The sequence below is a fragment of the Salvelinus fontinalis genome, chromosome 42 (assembly GCF_029448725.1).
Source record: "Salvelinus fontinalis isolate EN_2023a chromosome 42, ASM2944872v1, whole genome shotgun sequence".
Taxonomy (NCBI): Eukaryota; Metazoa; Chordata; class Actinopteri; order Salmoniformes; family Salmonidae; genus Salvelinus; species Salvelinus fontinalis.
The window spans coordinates 8,467,301-8,488,994 of NC_074706.1; the positions used below are offsets into that span (position 1 = coordinate 8,467,301).

The 21,694-nt window shown below is 47.0% G+C and overlaps 1 protein-coding gene across 4 annotated transcripts in view; it reads right to left on the bottom strand.

Moving 5' to 3' along the window:
* LOC129841361 (teneurin-3-like) overlaps nucleotides 1–21,694 on the bottom strand; it is a 527,857-nt gene that overhangs the window by 13,680 nt on the left and 492,483 nt on the right. For 3 of the 4 annotated variants that reach the window (XM_055909600.1, XM_055909599.1, XM_055909601.1), the window contains one exon: nucleotides 21,435–21,659. The exons of the other annotated variant lie outside the window; for it this stretch is intronic. In XM_055909600.1, coding sequence (XP_055765575.1) covers nucleotides 21,435–21,659 — 225 coding nt within the window. The remainder of the gene's footprint in view (nucleotides 1–21,434; nucleotides 21,660–21,694) is intronic. 4 annotated transcript variants of the gene reach the window in all.

Below are 21,694 nucleotides of genomic sequence, written 5' to 3' on the forward strand. Positions count from 1 at the left end.
TAGACCGCCTCTAATCTGCCCTCGGGGTTACAGTCTGAGGAGACTAGTGGAATGAGCAGAGAGCAAACAAGGAGGAGATGGTGGGAGGAGAGGATATTTCAGCAATCTTCTTCTCCTAGAACGGCGTTTAAGTGAAAGCGGGAGGAAGAGAGGAAGAAGAGGGGAGGAGAAGAGGAGGAGGGGAGATTCCAGATATTCTCCTAGCTCGCCGCGGAGACCATCAGTGAGAGCTCAACAGCAGACGTTTCATTATGGTTCTTAACTGAACGTTTCATATCTGATTATGAGGCTGCTAGAACTAATGACCTTCACAGCCCTGCAGTCTACCGCGCTCTGCAGTGCTCTGGAGGCTCTTTTACAAAGCTACAGCAATTACCTCCTAACACACATTGCTGTCACACACACACACACACACCACACACTCTCATAAACAACCAACTGAAACAGTCATTATTATTCAAACTCCCACACAGATATTTCACAGCACACACACACACAGAGGGAGAGTAAGGAAAAGAGCATAGATAGTGTTTTAATTCCGGTGTGTTGGGTTCCCAAGTGCCTCTGCATCTGGTAGATTACCCAGGAGAGGATTGGCACACTGTCTCTCGGTCTCGGTCTCTCTCTCTCTCTCTCTCTCTCTCTCTCTCTCTCTCTCTCTCTCTCTCTCTCTCTCTCTCTCTCAGTCTCAGTCTCACTCTTGGTCTCAGTCTTAGTCTCTTTGTCTGTCTCGGTCAGTCTCGGTCTCTCTCTGTCTCGGTGTATCGGTCTCTCTCTCTCTGTCTCGGTCTCTCTCTGTCTCGGTCTCTCTCTCTCTGTCTTGGTCTCTCTCTCTGTCTCTCACTCTGTCTCAGTCTCTCTCTCTCTCTCTCTCTCTCTCTCTCTCGGTCTCAGTCTCTCTCTTGGTCTCAGTCTTAGTCTCTTTGTCTGTCAGGGTCAGTCTCGGTCTCTCTCTGTCTCGGTCTCTCTCTGTCTCGGTCTCTCTCTCTCTGTCTTGGTCTCTCTCTCTGTCTCTCACTCTGTCTCGGTCTCTCTCTCTCTGTCTCGGTCTCTCTCTCTCTCTCTGTCTCGGTCTCTCTGTCTCTATCTCGGGCTCTCTGTCTCTATCTCGGTCTCTCTCTCGGTCTCTCTCTCTCTGTCTCTGTCTCGGTCTCTCTGTCTCTGTCTTGGTCTCTCTGTCTCTATCTCGGGCTCTCTGTCTCTATCTCGGTCTCTCTCTCGGTCTCTCTCTCTCTGTCTCGGTCTCTCTGTCTCTATCTCGGGCTCTCTGTCTCTATCTCGGTCTCTCTCTCGGTCTCTCTCTCTCTGTCTCTGTCTCGGTCTCTCTGTCTCTCGCTCTAAGGAATGAGCACTGAGCTCTAGTTCCAGACCCAAATCCCCTTCACTTTGACCCCGGATTACATACAAACCACTTGTAATATGAGCCCCCGCTATCCTCCCAAACACCCCCCAAGCTATCCTCCCTCCCTGGGGAGCTAGATTCTTCACAACACTGCCAGCGTCCTCTATTCTCTCCTTTTCTTCAGATGGCAGCCTGGCTATTTAGAACCAAACAAACATCAGATTGTATTTTCACCTTCATGTGTTGTTGTTATTATTATCTATCCTGATACCTAGTCACTTTACCCTGCCTCCATGTACATATCTACCTCTAATACCTATTATTATCTATCCTGATACCTAGTCACTTTACCCTGCCTCCATGTACTTATCTACCTCTAATACCTATTATTATCTATCCTGATACCTAGTCACTTTACCCTGCCTCCATGTACATATCTACCTCTAATACCTATTATTATCTATCCTGATACCTAGTCACTTTACCCTGCCTCCATGTACTTATCTACCTCTAATACCTATTATTATCTATCCTGATACCTAGTCACTTTACCCTGCCTCCATGTACTTATCTACCTCTAATACCTATTATTATCTATCCTGATACCTAGTCACTTTACCCTGCCTCCATGTACTTATCTACCTCTAATACCTATTATTATCTATCCTGATACCTAGTCACTTTACCCTGCCTCCATGTACATATCTACCTCTAATACCTATTATTATCTATCCTGATGCCTAGTCACTTTACCCTGCCTCCATGTACTTATCTACCTCTAATACCTATTATTATCTATCCTGATACCTAGTCACTTTACCCTGCCTCCATGTACTTATCTACCTATAATACCTTCTACCTCTCCACAGTGATCTGGTACTAGTACTCCCTGTATATAGCTCCACATTGATCTGGTACTGGTACTCCCTGTATATAGCTCCACATTGATCTAGTACTGGTACTCCCTGTATATAGCTCCACAGTGATCTGGTACTCCCTGTATATAGCTCCACAGTGATCTGGTACTGGTACTCCCTGTATATAGCTCCACATTGATCTGGTACTGGTACTCCCTGTATATAGCTCCACATTGATCTGGTACTGGTACTCCCTGTATATAGCTCCACATTGATCTGGTACTGGTACTCCTTGTATATAGCTGCATTCTTGTGTATTCTCTTGTGTAACTATTTTTATTTTTAAACTCTGCATCGTTGGGAAGGGCTCGTAAGCAAGCATTGAACGGTAAGGTCTACACCAGTTCTATTCGGCGCATGTGACAAATAACACTTCATGTGATTTGATTGAGTGAGTAGGTTTTATGATACACAGGGATTATGAGAGGAAGATACGGCTTATCGTGAGGGAACGTGATGGTGCAGTGCACCGGGTAATGTGACTGTGGTTGGTGAGACAGAGATGCTCTGTGCTATTGTCCCCTTTTCCATTCACGTTGATGTGCACACACATCACCAGGGTTGAGGGGACCTCAGCAGTGACAGTTGACAGTAATCGTCCATGACATGTGCGCAAACACCCTCTCCCGCCATCCCTCCCGCCATCCCTCCCGCCATCCCTCCAACCAGCCCTCCAGCCACCCCACCAAGCTGAGTGTTTGTGGCCCACCCGCGATGCCTGTCGGCGAGGGAGCGGTAGCATGTCATCTGGGCCCTGGTAGTGTCCTTGGCAGCACAGAGTCAACAGTCAGTGGCATGTTGACACAGTAGCTGGCCTCACATTGTTTCTCTATGGGCTACCAGGCACCATGTGGCGTAGGATTACAACAATGCCTATAGACACTGGTCTGAGGTCAGTTTGGGGCAACCGACAAAAGAGGTGAGAGAGAATGATGTGGAGGAAAGAGAGCGAGAGAGGGGGGGGGGGGGGTGAAGGAAATGAGGAGAAATGTAGGAGGGAAGAGGCAGCGGCAATGAGAGAGAGAGAGAGAGAGAGAGAGAGAGAGAGAGAGAGAGAGAGAGAGAGAGAGAGAGAGGAGAGAGAGAGAGAGATGAGAGAGAGGAGAGAGAGAGAGAGAGAGAGAGAGAGAGAGAGAGAGAGAGAGAGAGAGAGAGAGGAGAGAGAGAGAGAGAGAGAGAGAGAGAGAGAGAGAGAGAGAGAGAGAGAGAGAGAGAGAGAGAGAGAGAGAGAGAGAGAGAGAGAGAGAGAGAGAGAAGGGAAGGATGTAGTGAAGGAGAGAAAAGTGAGTGAGGGGAGGATAAAACGAAGTGGGGAGAGATAGGGGAGGCCCTTGAGGACTCTCCCCCAGGTGAGGAGGAGGCTGGGTGAGTGTGAGGTTGTTTGATCGTCTGTGAGCTGACGGGATGGCTGGCTTCACATCTGGCCCCGGACACGCCTCTCTCGCTCCCTCTCTCCTCACCCCCCCTGCACCCCAAAACACACAAAGAGAGGGGGGGAATCACCATATCATATGGAGCTAAAGACACTGAGGACAAAGGAAAGAAACCACATGGTGGACGCTACGCCATGTGATATCAGTCTATACCCAGACCGTATATCAGGAAGACTCATTATGCAGGTCTATCCTGGAAGATGAATGGTATGGTGTAGGGACGACCTTTTGATCAAACCACTTTGAGTCTCAGTCACTGAACTGAGCTTCCTGGGGTCCACATGACGAACCTACATTGTGAGACTACAATGGAAGCAGTGGGAAAAAACGATTCATCTACTGCTTTAGAGAAATGACGAGGGAATAACAGCCTCTCAATAACAGAGCAAGGAGAGGGAGATGGAGGAGTATAGCCGGAAGAAGAAGAAGAGGAGGGAGAGAGAGAGAGAGAGAGAGAGAGAGAGAGAGAGAGAGAGAGAGAGAGAGAGAGAGAGAGAGAGAGAGAGAGAGAGAGAGAGAGAGAGAGAGAGAGAGAGAGAGAGAGAGAGAGAGAGAGAGAGAGAGAGAGAGAGAGAGAGAGAGAGAGCGAGAGAGAGAGAGATGAGAGAGAGAGAGAGAGAGATGCGAGAGAGAGAGAGAGAGAGAGAGAGAGAGAGAGAGAGAGAAAGAAAGAGACAGAGAGGGATGAGCCCGGGGTCACAGCGACATGTCGGCCGTGAAATGTTTAGATTTCCATTTTCCTCCGACAACCTGAGCCCTGACCTGGAACTGAATGAAAGCAATCAGCACAAAATATGAAGAAAAAAAACCTACCTCTCCTCCTCCCTTCCCTTTTGTCTCCTCTCTCTTCCCTCCCTCCTCTCGCCTTCCGCCTCATCTCTTCCCTCTCCCTCTCTTCTTTTCTTGTCTCTCCCTCCTTCTCTCCCTCTCTCCTCTGTCCGGTCTCCAAGGGGCTGAAATGCTACAAGCTCTGGGTTTAACTGCAGTGGAATTAGGGGGTCTAAATGGAACGCCGCTGATTAAGACCCCCAAAGAGCCCTAATTGAAGCTTTGCATTATTTAACCGTTCCGCCATAAGACGTGAGACGAGACACAGAGCCAACATGATGATCCCACCTCCGAGCGCTCAGCGCTGACTTGGCAAGCTCTGCTGTTCTCCTCTAGGACTGTGTGTGTGTGCGTGTGTGTGTGTCTGTCTGTCTGTCTGTCTGTCCATAAATGTTTTTATACATTGGAATGACATGGCATGTGGACAAAAGCAGGTCAATTGGGAAAGCAATATTTAAAGACAGTCAAAGAAATGGAGGAAGGTCAATAAGTAGACCCACAGGGGAACACATACACCCCCCCCCCGTCCCCCCCCCCCCCCGTCCCCCCACACACACAGACAAACAAAGCTGCTCATTCACACCGCTCGTCAGCACACATTACACGGAGCTCAGTATGTATCCATTTCAGCGCCATATGTTTTTGACATGAGTTCAAGTTCCCCAGTGAAGCAGAGAGCATCCGTCTCACCGCAGGGCTTCCCATCCACTCTCCTTTCACTGGCTCTTCAACACACACCATTAACATGACACATGGCACCAAGCGTAGCCCAGTTAACCTGCCTAGATGACCTTTACTAGACACACTCTGACTGACCCCTGTAGACTAGACAGTCTAACCCTCCAGCAAGGCCTGCCAGACAGGATCCAGAGATCCAGGCCTCCACCCACTCAACCTTTCACCGTGGATGCCCAGGCCTGGTTGAGAGGGGCAGAGAGAAGTTGAGAGAGGGCCCATGAAGAGTGAAGGCTGGGGGTGCGAAGGGCCCAAGATGACCCAAGGGAAGGGCCAAGGTCAAGGCCAAGGTGTAAGACTCGTGACTCGGGCTGCCTGGGTCTGGGTGGAATGAGTGGAACAGTGTGTGTGTGTGCGCGTGCGTGTGCGTGTGCGTGTGTGATGGATGAGATGTGAGGAGACAGATGCAGGCTTTGCGAGAGGCTTGCCTTTGAAACACAACCCTGACTGATGGACTGCTGCCTGTCATTCATCAGGGGGTCTCCACCCTGTCACACACATGCCCTTCTGTTAGGTTAGTGTCTACACTTTCAGAGACCTATCTGATTAGAATTTGTTGGCAGGAGCTAAATTACAGCCCAGGTCTGTTCATCTCCTAATGGTGAGAGTGATAGCCATTGCTGTGGTGTCTCTGTGTGTGTGTATGTATGTGTGTGTGTGTTTGCGCGTGCGTGTGTGTGCGTGTGCGCGTGTGTGTGCGTGTGTGTGTGTATGTATGTGTGTGTGTGTGTGCGTGTGCGTGTGCATGTGCGTGTGCGCGCGTGTGTGTGTGTGTGTGTGATGACATCCTTCACCTGGCTGGACCAGAGGGCTTTATGAAGGCTAGGGGAGATTGAGTTGCTCATCTGCTTTCATAATCTAAACCACCTTGTTTGTTATACTCTTTTCTTCAGGGCCGTGTCAGTGTTTAATGGTGAGGTTCATGGATGTGGGAAGATACAGTGACCTTTTGAAATGAGAGAGAGCGAGAAAGGAGGGAGGGGAGAGAGAGAGAAAGAAAGAAAGAGGGGAGGGAGAGAGTTAGAGAAAGAGAGAGACATATGTTTCCCATGCCAATAAAACCATTTGAATTGAATTGAAAGGGAGGAGAGAGAGAGAAATTGAGGACAGACAGACAGACAGACAGACAGACAGACAGACTGCCTTTAAAAACAAGATCAGTAGTAACATTTAAAACACCACTCACTCAATGCTGGTAGATTTAGTTTGAAGAAATGGAGGGAAAGGGAACTAAATCCTAGGTCACACACACACACACACACACACACACACACACACACACACACACACACACACACACACACACACACACACACACACACACACACACACACACACACACACACACACACACACACACACACACACACACGACAGAGTATCATGAGATAGAGTGGGATCGCAGTCCCTCAGTGTGTCATATGGAAGACATCAGTCTCCGCACGGCTGAACCAAAAAAGAAAGCCAGAAAGAGCAGCCCAGTGTTTACACGCGTTCCCCCTCTCTGCAACAACAGCTCCCACATGTCCTCTGTCTTCTGTCTGTCTGATAAACACTGTCCCGTTCCAATCACCACCACACCAAACCCTCCGTAGTCATCCTCGTCTGAAACAGACAGCATTATAGGTCTGCCGCTGGCGTTGTGTTGATTTATTACTGACTGATAGACGGATGTAAAGGAAAACAGTGTTACACACAACCACACACACACACACACACACACACACACACACACACACACACACACACACACACACACACACACACACACACACACACACACACACACACACACACACACACACACACACACACACACACACACACACACACACACACACACAGAGCTGTCAGCTGAAGCCTATTCAGGTTTAAATCCTGTCAGAGTCTCTGTCAAGCATCAGGCATATTAAACAGTTCTTCCACAAAGAGATGCTGGAAAAGCCAAGCGCCAAAATGAGTTTGGTGCCAAAATGTCGCCTTCCCACTCAAAGCCCTCTCAGGTGGCGTTTATAAAAACATCACTTCTTTAAATGAAGAAATCAGACCGGGATGTCAGTCTGTGTGTGTGTGTGTGTGTGTTCACTTCTGCCTTTATGATAACTGGCATCTCCCTCCTCGATCCTTTACCCAATATCCCCGGCGAACGTCGAGCGTGCGGCGCCTGACGTCGAGTCGAGATGATAAACTGACATTTCAAACAGGCGGCGAGTCGTTGAAAGCGACGGGCCGTCATTCTGAGGGTTTGACGAGCATTTTTCGGAAAGGTTGTTTGTCAACAATGCCAGCGAGCTGCCATGTTTCACCTTGTGATACTTCTGCCTCTCTCTTTATCAACAGTAGGATTGAAGAGAGAGAGAGAGTGAGAGCTATATAGAGAACGAGAGAGCGAGAGAGAGAGGGCATTGAGATGGGGTGGAATTGAAAGCAGCGAGGCAGAGTGAGAGGGGGAGATATACAGTTGAAGTCGGAAGTTTACATACACTTAGGTTGGAGTCATTAAAACTCTGATGAACATCACTTCACTGGTCCAGACTCTGAAAAACATCACTTCACTGGTCCAGACTCTGAGAACATCACTTCACTGGTCTAGACTCTGAAGAATATCAGACTCTGAAAAACATCACTTCACTGGTCCAGACTCTGAAGAACATCACTTCTCTGGTCCAGACTCTGAAGAATATCACTCTGAAGAACATAAATTCACTGGTCCAGACTCTGAAGAACATCACTTCACTGGTCCAGACTCTGAAGAACATCACTTCACTGGTCCAGACTCTGAAGAATATCAGACTCTGATGAACATCACTTCACTGGTCCAGACTCTGAAGAACATCAGACTCTGAAAAACATCACTTCACTGGTCCAGACTCTGAAGAACATCACTTCTCTGGTCCAGACTCTGAAGAATATCACTCTGAAGAACATAAATTCACTGGTCCAGACTCTGAAGAACATCACTTCACTGGTCCAGACTCTGAAGAACATCACTTCACTGGTCCAGACTCTGAAGAACATTACCTCACTGGTCCAGACTCTGAAGAACATCACTTCACTGGTCCAGACTCTGAAGAACATTACCTCACTGGTCCAGACTCTGAAGAACATCACTTCACTGGTCCAGACTCTGATGATGAACATCCCTTCACTGGTCCAGACTCTGATGAACATCTCTTCACTGGTCGACTCTGAAGAACATCTCTTCACTGGTCCAGACTCTGAAGAACATCCCTTCACTGGTCCAGACTCTGATGATGAACATCACTTCACTGGTCCAGACTCTGATGAACATCACTTCACTGGTCCAGACTCTGATGAACATCACTTCACTGGTCCAGACTCTGATGAACATCACTTCACTGGTCCAGACTCTGAAGAACATTACCTCACTGGTCCAGACTCTGAAGAACATCACTTCACTGGTCCAGACTCTGAAGAACATTACCTCACTGGTCCAGACTCTGAAGAACATCACTTCACTGGTCCAGACTCTGATGATGAACATCCCTTCACTGGTCCAGACTCTGATGAACATCTCTTCACTGGTCGACTCTGAAGAACATCTCTTCACTGGTCCAGACTCTGAAGAACATCCCTTCACTGGTCCAGACTCTGATGATGAACATCACTTCACTGGTCCAGACTCTGATGATGAACATCACTTCACTGGTCCAGACTCTGATGAACATCACTTCACTGGTCCAGACTCTGAGAACATCACTTCACTGGTCCAGACTCTGATGAACATCTCTTCACTGGTCGACTCTGAAGAACATAAATTCACTGGTCCAGACTCTGAGAACATCACTTCACTGGTCGACTCTGAAGAACATCCCTTCACTGGTCCAGACTCTGATGAACATCACTTCACTGGTCCAGACTCTGATGAACATCACTTCACTGGTCCAGACTCTGATGATGAACATCCCTTCACTGGTCCAGACTCTGATGATGAACATCACTTCACTGGTCCAGACTCTGATGATGAACATCCCTTCACTGGTCCAGACTCTGATGATGAACATCACTTCACTGGTCCAGACTCTAATGAACATCACTTCACTGGTCCAGACTCTGATGAACATCACTTCACTGGTCCAGACTCTGATGATGAACATCACTTCACTGGTCCAGACTCCGATGAACATCACTTCACTGGTCCAGACTCTGATGATGAACATCACTTCACTGGTCTAGACTCTGATGAACATCACTTCACTGGTCCAGACTCTGATGATGAACATCACTTCACTGGTCCAGACTCCGATGAACATCACTTCACTGGTCCAGACTCTGATGATGAACATCACTTCACTGGTCCAGACTCTGATGAACATCACGTCACTGGTCCAGACTCTGATGATGAACATCACTTCACTGGTCTAGACTCTGATGAACATCACTTCACTGGTCCAGACTCTAATGAACATCACTTCACTGGTCCAGACTCTGATGAACATCACTTCACTGGTCCAGACTCTGATGATGAACATCACTTCACTGGTCCAGACTCCGATGAACATCACTTCACTGGTCCAGACTCTGATGATGAACATCACTTCACTGGTCTAGACTCTGATGAACATCACTTCACTGGTCCAGACTCTGATGATGAACATCACTTCACTGGTCCAGACTCCGATGAACATCACTTCACTGGTCCAGACTCTGATGATGAACATCACTTCACTGGTCCAGACTCTGATGAACATCACGTCACTGGTCCAGACTCTGATGATGAACATCACTTCACTGGTCTAGACTCTGATGAACATCACTTACAGGCTGTTATCTCGGAGTCAGGATTATACACAGTATGACTTTCTATGTATTTCTTTTTCTGAATGAATGTTGCTCTTCAGAAACAGTGTTATTGTTATATTCAGCCAACTAAATCTAAGTGAGAACAATCAGTCTGAACGAAGGATTCTAGAGTGGTCAGGGACAAGAAATCTGGTCCTTGTTTAGCTGGCTGGTTGGCTAGCTGGACAGATGGATGGATGGAGAGAGAGAGAGAGAGAGAAAGAGGGAGGGAGGGAGAGAGACGTTAAACACAGACCAGATTGCCCTGGCCAGACCAGACCCTGAGTGATCCCATCATTGGGTTCTGTCCACAACTCCTCTTGGAAAGCTTTCACACTGTCATCCCAATCCCATCATGCATTGCCGCGAGCTTTGTTGTCTGCGCCAAGGCGCCGGCTGTGGGGTTAGGTGGCGAAGAAGGCGAGGGAGGGATGGAGAGACCGATGGAGAGGTTTTGAGTGAGCATGAGAAAGGGAGAGAGAGTTTTTGAGCGTGTAAGAAGGTGAGGGGGTGATGTAAGTAAGTGACCAAGAGAAAGAATGGAGAGAAAGGAGAAGAGAGAGGAGGAACGCAAGGGTTGGAGACGGACCACACAGCAGCCTGTGGTTGGCTGTAACCAGAAGCAGGCGTGAGCGGGGCCTTGGGCCTGGGTTGTGGTGCGTGAAGCTAATTTCACTTCCATCTCCTCCAGACAACAGGTCTAACCTTTAGCGACTGTCACCCAGGCGGAGAGCTCTTTGTTGGTCGTCGACGAGACGAAGCGTCCTCTCTGCCCGCTGACCCACACCAAATGGAGAACAACGCTTATTTTGTAGAGAGCAGAGGCAGTCTTTGTGTAGGACGGAGGATGACAGGTGTGTGTCGGTGTGTCGGTAAGAGGGAGTGTTTGCTCGTCATTTCTCCAAGAGAAGGCCTGTCAAGGTCAATCTGGTGTTGTTCCATTCAATTTCCACACAGCTTGTGTACCCTCACAGGCAACACACACACACACACACACACACACACACACACACACACACACACACACACACACACACACACACACACACACACACACACACACACACACACACACACACACACACACACACACACACACACACACACACACACACACACACACACACATTCCCAGAGGCAGGCAGATATCAGGACATGACTAGGTGAAACTAAGTTACATTAGTTAGGCGAGATTTGGCCCAGTTACAAGAATCAAAGGCTTATCGATCCCATACAACATCAAACTATCCATCTACCAGTAGTATGGTATAGGGCCAGGAGGCTTTCCAGACCAGAACAAAACGCATGGCCCAATAGGACTCTCCCACCGGACAAAGCCTTTACCCCTCCACTCCAGTGTTAATGCTACATTGTACTTATTTCGCCACTATGGCCTATTTATTGCCTTACCGCCCTAATCTTACTACATTTGCGCACACTGTATATAGACCTTTCTGCTGTGTTATTGACTGTATGTTTGTTTATCCCATGTGTAACTCTGTGTTGTTGTTTGTGTCGCACTGCTTTGCTTTATCTTGGCCAGGTCGCAGTTGTAAATGAGAACTTGTTCTCGACTGGACTACCTGGTTAAATAAAGGTGAAGAAAAAAGATCCCTGCACTCTCCCCAGCTGTCATTCCACCCTGACCAGATGAAAGGAAGAATCTGGTCATATCTCATATCTGAATCCGCCTCCAGCCCTCCGGCTCTTCAAACACTCCGCCCGGTCGCACCGCGCTGCTATTTATGAAAGATAAATATCAACGGGTTATGACATTTATCAGCCCATGTGTCTATGATTTTACTCTGGGTACAAAGTGCTGCTTAAATATTGACCAACTCAGAGGGGAAATCATTAGAGTGGGATCAATGGAGCGTCAGATCTCGTGGACCCCCGTAGAGGGAGAGGAGAGAAGCAGGAGGAGGAAGAGAAGAAGAACAAGAAGGAGAAGAAACACTTACCGTAGAAGAAATGTCACTTCTCAAACGGCGGAAGGGAGACGCGAGACGTGAGACGTGAGCGGGTACTAAACGGCTAGCTCAGGTGTTTAGACGAGGAAGGCTGAGGCTGCGTCACAAATGGCACAACCTATTCCCTATGTGGTGCACTACTTTTGACCGGAGCCCTATGGGCCCTAGTCAGAAGTAGTGCACTACATAGGGTGCCATTTTGGGGGCCATATTTAATCATTAATCCTGCCTGGGTGACTGATCTATCTACTGGAGAGAAAGAGCGACTGTGTAATTGCTTTAAAGGGGGGCAGGTGAAGGAGAGTCATCTTTCTTAAATGACGAATTTCCCGGACATAGCACGTTGGAAGGGAGAGTTGAGGCTTTTAAGTGTGAGGTTGTACCTTCCAGTCAAATGTAGGGCGGAATGATGAAGTGCAATGTCACTGGGAAAATGAAATATCTTGTTCTGTGGTAATTGCGTTGTGCGTTCATGTAACGTTTATACAGTGTAAGACTATTGCCGTGTAATAGCCTGGTTTACCCACCGACAGAGAAGAAGTAGGCGTACCCGGGGGGATTTGGGCCGTAGTCATTAGAAACGAGAGGACATCCTCGAGGTCAAAAGGTGACATTTGAGCTTCTAAGTCACGAGAGCGGGATTCCAAATAACCGCAGCTACGAAGACACAGACCATGAAATGGGATTCCCTTCAATGATATTCACTGTTGACGTCACTATGCCCAAACAAACAAACAGCGATATTCCTGGTTCATACAAGCAAATTGCTTTCGCCCATGGTTACTTCTGGTAGACTAAAGGCATACTTCATGATGATCTACTTCCCCAGTCAGATGAACTTGTTGATACCATTTTTATGTCTCGGTGTCCAGTATGACGGAAGTTAGAGGTAGTTTTGCCAGCCAATGCTAACTAGCATTAGCGCAATGACTGGAAGTCTATGGGTATCTGCTAGCATGCTGAGACGTCCTATAAAAACCACAGTCAGACAATCTCAAACTACTGCATTTCTCATGAGCACTGAACGGGCGCATGCCACAGCGAGGATAGAGATTTAGTGGAAGCACGCATATCACATTTCACACAGGCATCCAGCACGGAGAGCTAACATCACAGGACGAGGACCCACTGAAGTGGAGCCCAGTAGACAGTGTGCTGTTGTTGGGCACAGCTCTGTTTGACCCTCTATTTGGATTTACATTCACACTGTGCAGGGACGGGGGAGAGGTGTGTGTGTGTATGTGTATGTGTATGTGTGTGTGTGTGTGTGTGTGTGTGTGTGTGTGTGTGTGTGTGTGTGTGTGTGTGTGTGTGTGTGTGTGTGTGTGTGTGTGTGTGTGTGTGTGTGTGTGTGTGTGGAGGCGTCCATGACTGTTACATAGAAAATAGATGTTCCTTTGCCGCTCTGCCAGGCCCAAACAACAGGGTTATGACTGTAAGATGCTTCCAAGGAAACATGCACCGATCACTTGAAGCTACTGACACTGAAAACTCCCACAAACACATGAATCATAGCGGCTGCCGTGTATAAACACAGCAACCATGGAAAGGTTGTGACACTGAGCTATAATGAATGTAAGAAACCTTATCGTGAATATTCATGTACACACACACACACACACACACACACACACACACACACACACACACACACACACACACACACACACACACACACACACACACACACACACACACACACACACACACACACACACACACACACTGCATCTCTCCTCAGGTATTGTGGGACTACGGCATCTATGTTAGTGACATGGGTTACATTCTGAGCCTGCACAGTCAATGTTTGACCTTCTACTCTGTGTGCCATTTCACATGGAGGGGTCATTTGACTTGGGGAAGGCAGCCAGGCAGGCAGACAGACAGGCAGCCAGGCAGACAGGCAGACACCGCAGCGTGTTTTTCATTACTATCGGCTTTTGACTTTACAGAAGGCACTGAAGCAGACACCCTTGCCCTTACACACCCCGTACCGAGACAAGAGGAGAGAGACAAGAGAGGATGGAATCTATTTCGCCTATCTTCCGAGTGACTGACACCCCTAACACAAGACGGAGAGAGAGCGAGGCAGATAAAGAGAGAGAGAGGCAGATAGAGAGAAAAAGAGAGATTGAGAAAGAGAAGGAAAGAGCGACAGACCTCGGACAAGGAGAGAGAGACTGAGACCGAGATGGACAGAAAGAGAGGGAATAGGAAAGACAGACAAGACAGGCTGTAGCGTCTTCTGTGGTACGGTGCAGAGCCAGTCAGCCACGCGTGTGTTAGTTCTGGAGGCCTCTGGTAAATGTTATTGGAAATCCTGGGCTGTAAAATTGCTACTTTCATGCCTACTGCACCTGACAATAGCCATCAACAGTGAAGGGGACATAGGGAGAGAGAGAGGGAAGGGAGGAGAGAGAGGGAGAGAGACATCTGACAATGGCGATCAACAGTGAAGAGAGAGAGAGAGAGAGAGAGAGAGAGAGAGAGAGAGAGAGAGAGAGAGAGAGAGAGAGAGAGAGAGAGAGAGAGAGAGAGAGAGAGAGAGAGAGAGAGAGAGAGAGAGAGAGAGAGAGAGAGAGAGAGAGAGAGAGAGAGAGAGAGAGAGAGAGAGAGAGAGAGAGAGAGAGAGAGAGAGAGAGAGAGAGAGCGAGCGAGCGAGAAGGTCAGGGCCTGTACCAGTCAGTTGCAGGAGGTGTTAGACTAGTGGACTGGTGATCTCCACTGAGTCCTTTAGCGCGTCATCGACAATAAGGTCAGAGGAGGGCTAACCCAGACAAAAAGGATAATCACATTGAATGTGATTATCTTTCTTTCTTATCTGCCTTCTCTTAAAAGAGGTGAAATGAGGTTGAGGGGAAGAAGAAGCTAGTCAATAGCAAAGGTTTCACTCAGGAGAGAGGAGAAGCCGCGTGTTTGACGCTGTGCTCTCTGGCCTTACGTGAGACTCTGGGATGTTTTCTAGACTTTGTAGAGCGGCCCACAAAGGACGGACAGAGCGCTGTCATCACTGAGGGGACTAATACAGGGAGACCCATAAACAGAGGGCGATGCGGTGTATGACGCACTTCCTGCTCATCCGTGAGATACTCTTCTACACTATTTACTCAATGGGTGGACGTTGCAAGGCATGACGCTTCTATCTCCTACATTGTGAAAGAAGGGTTGACACACAAAAAGACACTATAGGTAAGATGACCGTTTTTCCTTCACCTTTTCACAGGCTTCGTAAACAACGGCTGTAGACTAACAGTGAAGTGCTTCCTTACAGGCCCTCCTCAACAATGCAGAGATAATTGTTCTTGAGAAATAAAAGAAATGTAAAACAGGCATTAATACAAGTAATAATAAAGTAACGATGAGTAACATTAAACCCTGGTGACACTCTGGTGTGAGGGTAAGTCTAGATGGAAAAGTGCCAGAAAAGTAGGTATTCTCTCCTCTTCAGCTTCACAGACGAGAAGCTGAAGGGTTGTTGTGGTGCTGTATAAGACTGAGGCTAGCGGTGTGAAGGAGAGGGAGAGACCGGGGGCCTGTGTAAATGGGTCACCCACTGTGACCTTCCGGCTGCCCATTAGCACAAACAGCCTTCCTCTCCAGCCCCTCACAAACATCCTTCATTCCCTGTTTCATTTGTTCTTTCGCTCCTTCTCTTCAGTATGGGAGACTGGCGTCTTCACACTGACCCTCTCTCAACTCTCTCCCTCCCTCTCTCTCAACTCTCTCGCTCCCGTTCTCTCTACTCATTCACACTCAGTACTTCTGTGCACAGAGCTCTCTGTTTTTCTGTTTTCGTAGTAGTCCTTCACCCTTTGCTGGCCCTGAGTCTCCAGCATTGTGTCCATTCTCTCTGATTGTCCTGCCTGTGCTTCTATTCAAGCCCATCTGTCAATGGCTTTGTCTCAATAGTTTCTGAAATAGCATCTATTCTTCGATCAATTACAGTGAAAGGAGCACATTTTTTGTGCAAAAGATAGTTGGGCCAAGTGTTTTCAGTCAATGTATGAGAAGCCTGAGTGTAGACTGAACCTTTCTCTCTGTATGAGAAGCCTGAGACTGTAGACTGACCCTTTCTCTCTGTATGAGAAGCCTGAGAATGTAGACTGACCCTTTCTCTCTGTATGAGAAGCCTGAGACTGTAGACTGACCCTTTCTCTCTGTATGAGAAGCCTGAGACTGTAGACTGACCCTTTCTCTCTGTATGAGAGGCCTGAGACTGTAGACTGACCCTTTCTCTCTGTATGAGAAGCCTGAGACTGTAGACTGACCCTTTCTCTCTGTATGAGAAGCCTGAAACTGTAGACTGACCCTTTCTCTCTGTATGAGAGGCCTGAGACTGTAGACTGACCCTTTCTCTCTGTATGAGAAGCCTGAGACTGTAGACTGACCCTTTCTCTCTGTATGAGAGGCCTGAGACTGTAGACTGACCCTTTCTCTCTGTATGAGAAGCCTGAGACTGTAGACTGACCCTTTCTCTCTGTATGAGAGGCCTGAGACTGTAGACTGACCATCTCTCTCCCTGCAAACCCTTCATCTCTCCTTTTCTGGCACACCAAGTATTTAGTATAGGTGGCTGGAGATTGTAGAGTCTTCCAAGCTGACCCTATCTCTCTCTGCCTTTGTCTCTCTATAATTTCCTTTCCCTCCCTCTCTCCACTCATCCAGTTTCACACCAGGTCTCAGAGGAGGAGCAGAGTGGACTGGACCTGGGCGCCAGCGAGCCTGTTTGCTTTACTAAGTGATCCCAGTCACTGAGAAGAGGAGATGGTTATGGAAGATTGACATGAAGACACCGGGACCAACTCTCTGTCTCTCTCTGTGTCTCTCTTCCTCTCTTTCGGTCTCCATCTTTCTCTTCCCCACTCTCTCTCTCTCTCTCATTATCCTTGTCGATGATCGCTCCCAGAGCTAAAAGTCCTCACGGCGTCTTTCTCCCCCCAGGTATGGTGTCTCGTTAAAACGTCTTCCGTTTAGACATCGATTGAGGCGCGCGCCTACGAAAATTGCCTACTTAAAAAACGTAAAGTGGTGACAAAGTATTTTTTTCCCTCATGAAGCTTTACTTTCAGCCTTTCAGTCAGCCTCTAGCTGTCAATGGGGAATGGGGATGGCGTCTCTGGTTGTCTTCTGAAGGCTTGGGCGTCTGGGGTTGGAAGTATTGTGTGTGTATGTGTGTGTGTGTGTGTTGGGGTCTAGACTGCTCTGCTACTCTGCTGTAGGTCCAGATGACTATCAGATGGTTGAACCACTCTATATGAAAGGTCCGAGAGTAGAGAAGAGAAGCTCTGAGGGGACGTGGCTCATAGAAGACCTCACTTCCTTATGTTCAACTGGCTCTGATTAGATTTGATGGCCGTGGATATGGCTGTGTATATAGTGTGGAAAGGAAGTTTCCTCTGTCGGTAATTAACATAGGATGAATTTAGAGGGGATGGTGTGGTTAGCTTTGTGTGTGTGTGTGTGTGTGTGTGTGTGTGTGTGTGTGTGTGTGTGTGTGTGTGTGTGTGTGTGTGTGTGTGTGTGTGTGTGTGTGTGTGTGTGTGTGTGTGTGTGTGTGTGTGTGTGTGTGTGTGTGTGTGTGTTGGATAGCTGTCTGTTGGGGATTATGATGAGAGGGAGCTTCATAATTAACCTCATAGCTCAAGTCAATAAACTGAGCCATCAAAGACAAAACGTTAAGTAAAGACGTATGAGAACATGACTAGATCAGATAAACATGACAAAATGGACTCTACTACAGATAAACATGACAAAATGGACTCTTCTACAGATAAACATGACAAAATGGACTCTTCTACAGATAAACATGACAAAATGGACTCTTCTACTGATAAACATGACAAAATGGACTCTTCTACAGATAAACATGACAAAATGGACTCTTCTACTGATAAACATGACAAAATGGACTCTTCTACAGATAAACATGACAAAATGGACTCTTCTACAGATAAACATGACAAAATGGACTCTTCTACAGATAAACATGACAACATAAGTACAAATCTATTTGAAGTTCTGCCTATAAAGGGCTTATAAACAAGGCCGTTTTCTAACTGCTTAATTAAGTATATTCATATGTGTATAAACAGCTTTCATTGAGCACTCCTCAAAAACCTGCGTCTCTCTCTATTCTCTGTCCAGTCTCCTCTAGATTCACAGTGCAGATCCAGCGGAGGCCCAATGTCTGCTAGTGACAGCCACTACAGGTTAGGACCTCTCCTCTCCATCCCTCTCTCTCCCTGACACTGATGCAGTCAGACTGGGAGCACTGAGGCTGCACAGAGAAGCCCGAATTCATTTTAGGATATGAAGGCCAAACAGCACTGAATGACAGGAGGCAAGGTACTGGGAGTGAGGGTGGGTGGATGAGTTGTATGTCTGTCTGTGAGTGTCTGTGATTGTTTGATTGTGTGTGTGTGTCTGTGTGTGCATGTGCGCGAGTCTTTCTCTCAGACAACGGGAGAGAGAGAGAGGAAGGCCGAAACTGGGCCATGTTGGGGTGAGAAGTGCCTTGTCATAGTATAGTCCTGTCTCTATGACAACGAGATGCAGTCACAGCCTATTAAAACCTCTTGAAGCTAGGGGGCAGAATTTTTATGTTTGGAAAAATAACGTTCCCATTGTAAGCTGCCTATTTCTCAGGTCTAGATGCTAGAATATGCATATAATTGACAGAGTAGGATAGAAAACTCTAAAGTTTCCAAAACTGTCAAAATATTGTCTGTGAGTATAACAGAACTGATTTTGCAGGCGAAAACCTGAGGAAATCCAACCCGGAAGTGACTTCTATTTTGAAAAATCACTGTTCCATTGCCTGCCTTTCGTCCATTTAAAGGGATATCAACCAGATTCCTTTTCCTGTGGCTTCCTCAGGGTGTGAACAGTCTTTAGACATAGTTTCAAGCTTTTATTTTGAAAAAATGAGCGAGATTTATCAAAACGCATCAGTGGATACACGGATGTCCCTCCATTAGTTGTTGCGCGCGACACTCGTTGCTTGACATTTTCTTTCTCTCCAGTATTGAATAGTTTACAGTCCGGTTGAAATATTATCGATTATTGGTGTTAAAAACAACCTGACGATTGATTATTAAAAACGTTTGACATGTTTCTACGACCTTTACGGAAACTATATGGAATTTTCGTCAAGCCTTGATGACTTGCCTAAGGCTGTGGAATACTCAACATAACGCGCCAAACAAATTGAGTTTTTTTATATAAATTTTTCTTTATCGAACAAAAATAACATTTATTGTGTAACTGGGAGTCTCGTGAGTGCAAACATCCAAAGATCATCAAAGGTAAGCGATTAATTTTATTGCTCTTCTGGCTTTCGTGACCAATCTACATGGCTGCTAGGTGTTCTTAATGTTTTGTCTAGTGATCGATAAACTCACAAACGCTTAGATTGCTTTCGCTGTAAAGCATATTTTCAAAATCTGACACGACAGGTGGATTAACAAAAGCTAAGCTGTGTTTTGCTATATTGCATTTGTGATTTCATGATTATAAATATTTTTAGCTAGTTTTTGTATTTGGCGCTCTGCAATTCAGCGGTTGTTTACGAAAATGATCCCACTAAAGGGATCCGTGCGTCAAGAAGTTAACAGAGCCTCCTGTCTCCTATCCACAGTCTGGCTACTGCCCTCTGCTCTGAATGGCTCTAATGTCACATTAGGAGAAACTAGTCCTCTCTGTGTACTTGAGATGCACTTAAACCTTCATTTCAACTTTAACCCCAACTACATTGGGTCAGCAATTACCAGACTTAAATCTACAACACATGTCAAACAATGATCATAAAAGACAGCAATGTTAAAACAACAGACACACAGTTCAGACAGAGGTTTCAACCGCATGCCAGGGAAACAGGACATATAGACGAGCTAGAATGGGAAAACGAACTATATTTAACTTCTCTATAAGAGTCTGTCTGGCTATCAATCAGACTAACTAGAAACAGATGGAAGTTCCGGGCATTTCCATAAGCACACATTGAGAATAGAGAAACGTTCTGTTGTCATTAAAGAGAGAAACTGTTGTGTTAGTAAATAGAGTGAACGTACCAACAATCCTGTGCCTCACCATTACAAGATGTTGCGAGAACATTATACAGTAAAGAGAGGGAACGTTGTGCATTAAAGAGAGGGAACGTTGAGGTAACGTTGTGCATTAAAGAGAGGGAATGTTGAGGGAATGTTGTACAGTAAAGAGAGAAAACGTTGATGGAATGTTGTGGAGTAAAGTAAGGGAACATTGTGCAGTAAAGAGAGGGAACGTTGTGCAGTAAAGAGAGGGAACGTTGTGCGGTAAAGAGAGGGAACGTTGAAGGAATGTTGTGCAGTAAAGAGAGGGAATGTTGTGCAGTAAAGAGAGGGAACGTTGTGCAGTAAAGAGAGGGAGCGTTGTGCAGTAAAGAGAGGGAGCGTTGTGCAGTAAAGAGAGGGAGCGTTGTGCAGTAAAGAGAGGGAGCGTTGTGCAGTAAAGAGAGGGAGCGCTGTGCAGTAAAGAGAGGGAACATTGTGCAGTAAAGAGAGGGAGCGTTGTGCAGTAAAGAGAGGGAACGTTGTGCAGTAAAGAGAGGGAGCGCTGTGCAGTAAAGAGAGGGAACATTGTGCAGTAAAGAGAGGGAGCGTTGTGCAGTAAAGAGAGGGAACGTTGTGCAGTAAAGAGAGGGAACGTTGTGCAGTAAAGAGAGGGAATGTTGTGCAGTAAAGAGAGGGAACATTGTGCAGTAAAGAGAAGGAGCGTTGTGCAGTAAAGAGAGGGGACGTTGTGCAGTAAAGAGAGGGAACATTGTGCAGTAAAGAGAGGGAGCGTTGTGCAGTAAAGAGAGGGAACGTTGAAGGAATGTTGTGCAGTAAAGAGAGGGAGCGCTGTGCAGTAAAGAGAGGGAACGTTGTGCAGTAAAGAGAGGGAGCGTTGTGCAGTAAAGAGAGGGAACGTTATGGGAATGTTGTGCAATAAAGAGAGGGAACAATGTGAGGATGTTTTGCACATTGTTGGAACGGTATAGAGCGCAGATAGAGAACGTTGTGAGAACATTGTAGGAACGTTGTGCCTTACCATTCCAGGACATTTTGAGAACATTCTATACTAAAGAGAGAAGGTTGTGGGAACGTTGTGCAGTCAAGGGAGAGAAGGTTGTGGGAACATTGTAGGGACGTTGTGCCTTACCATTACAGGACATGTTGAGGACATTATATACTAAAAAGAGAGAAGGTTGTGGGAACGTTGTGCAGTCAAGGGAGAGAAGGTTGTGGGAACATTGTAGGGACGTTGTGCCTTACCATTACAGGACATTTTGAGGACATTATATACTAAAAAGAGAGAAGGTTGTGGGAACGTTGTGCAGTCAAGGGAGAGAAGGTTGTGGGAACATTGTAGGGGCGTTGTGCCTTACCATTACAGGCGAGGCCGTGGTGGCTGTGAGCTGTGACCTGCGTTACAGGTAAGTACAGCGTGGCTGTGTACTCTTCCTCGTCCTCGTCCGACTCATGGACCGCCGGATGGGCGCTGGCGCTACTTAGCAACGAGCTCTGGTTGTCATGGAGATTGGGTGATGGTGGTTGCGAGTGTGAATGGTCAGTAACTGATGGGCTGGGTAGAGAGGATGGCATGGGAGAACCTAAAGAAAAGAATTAAACCACCCATAAACAATAA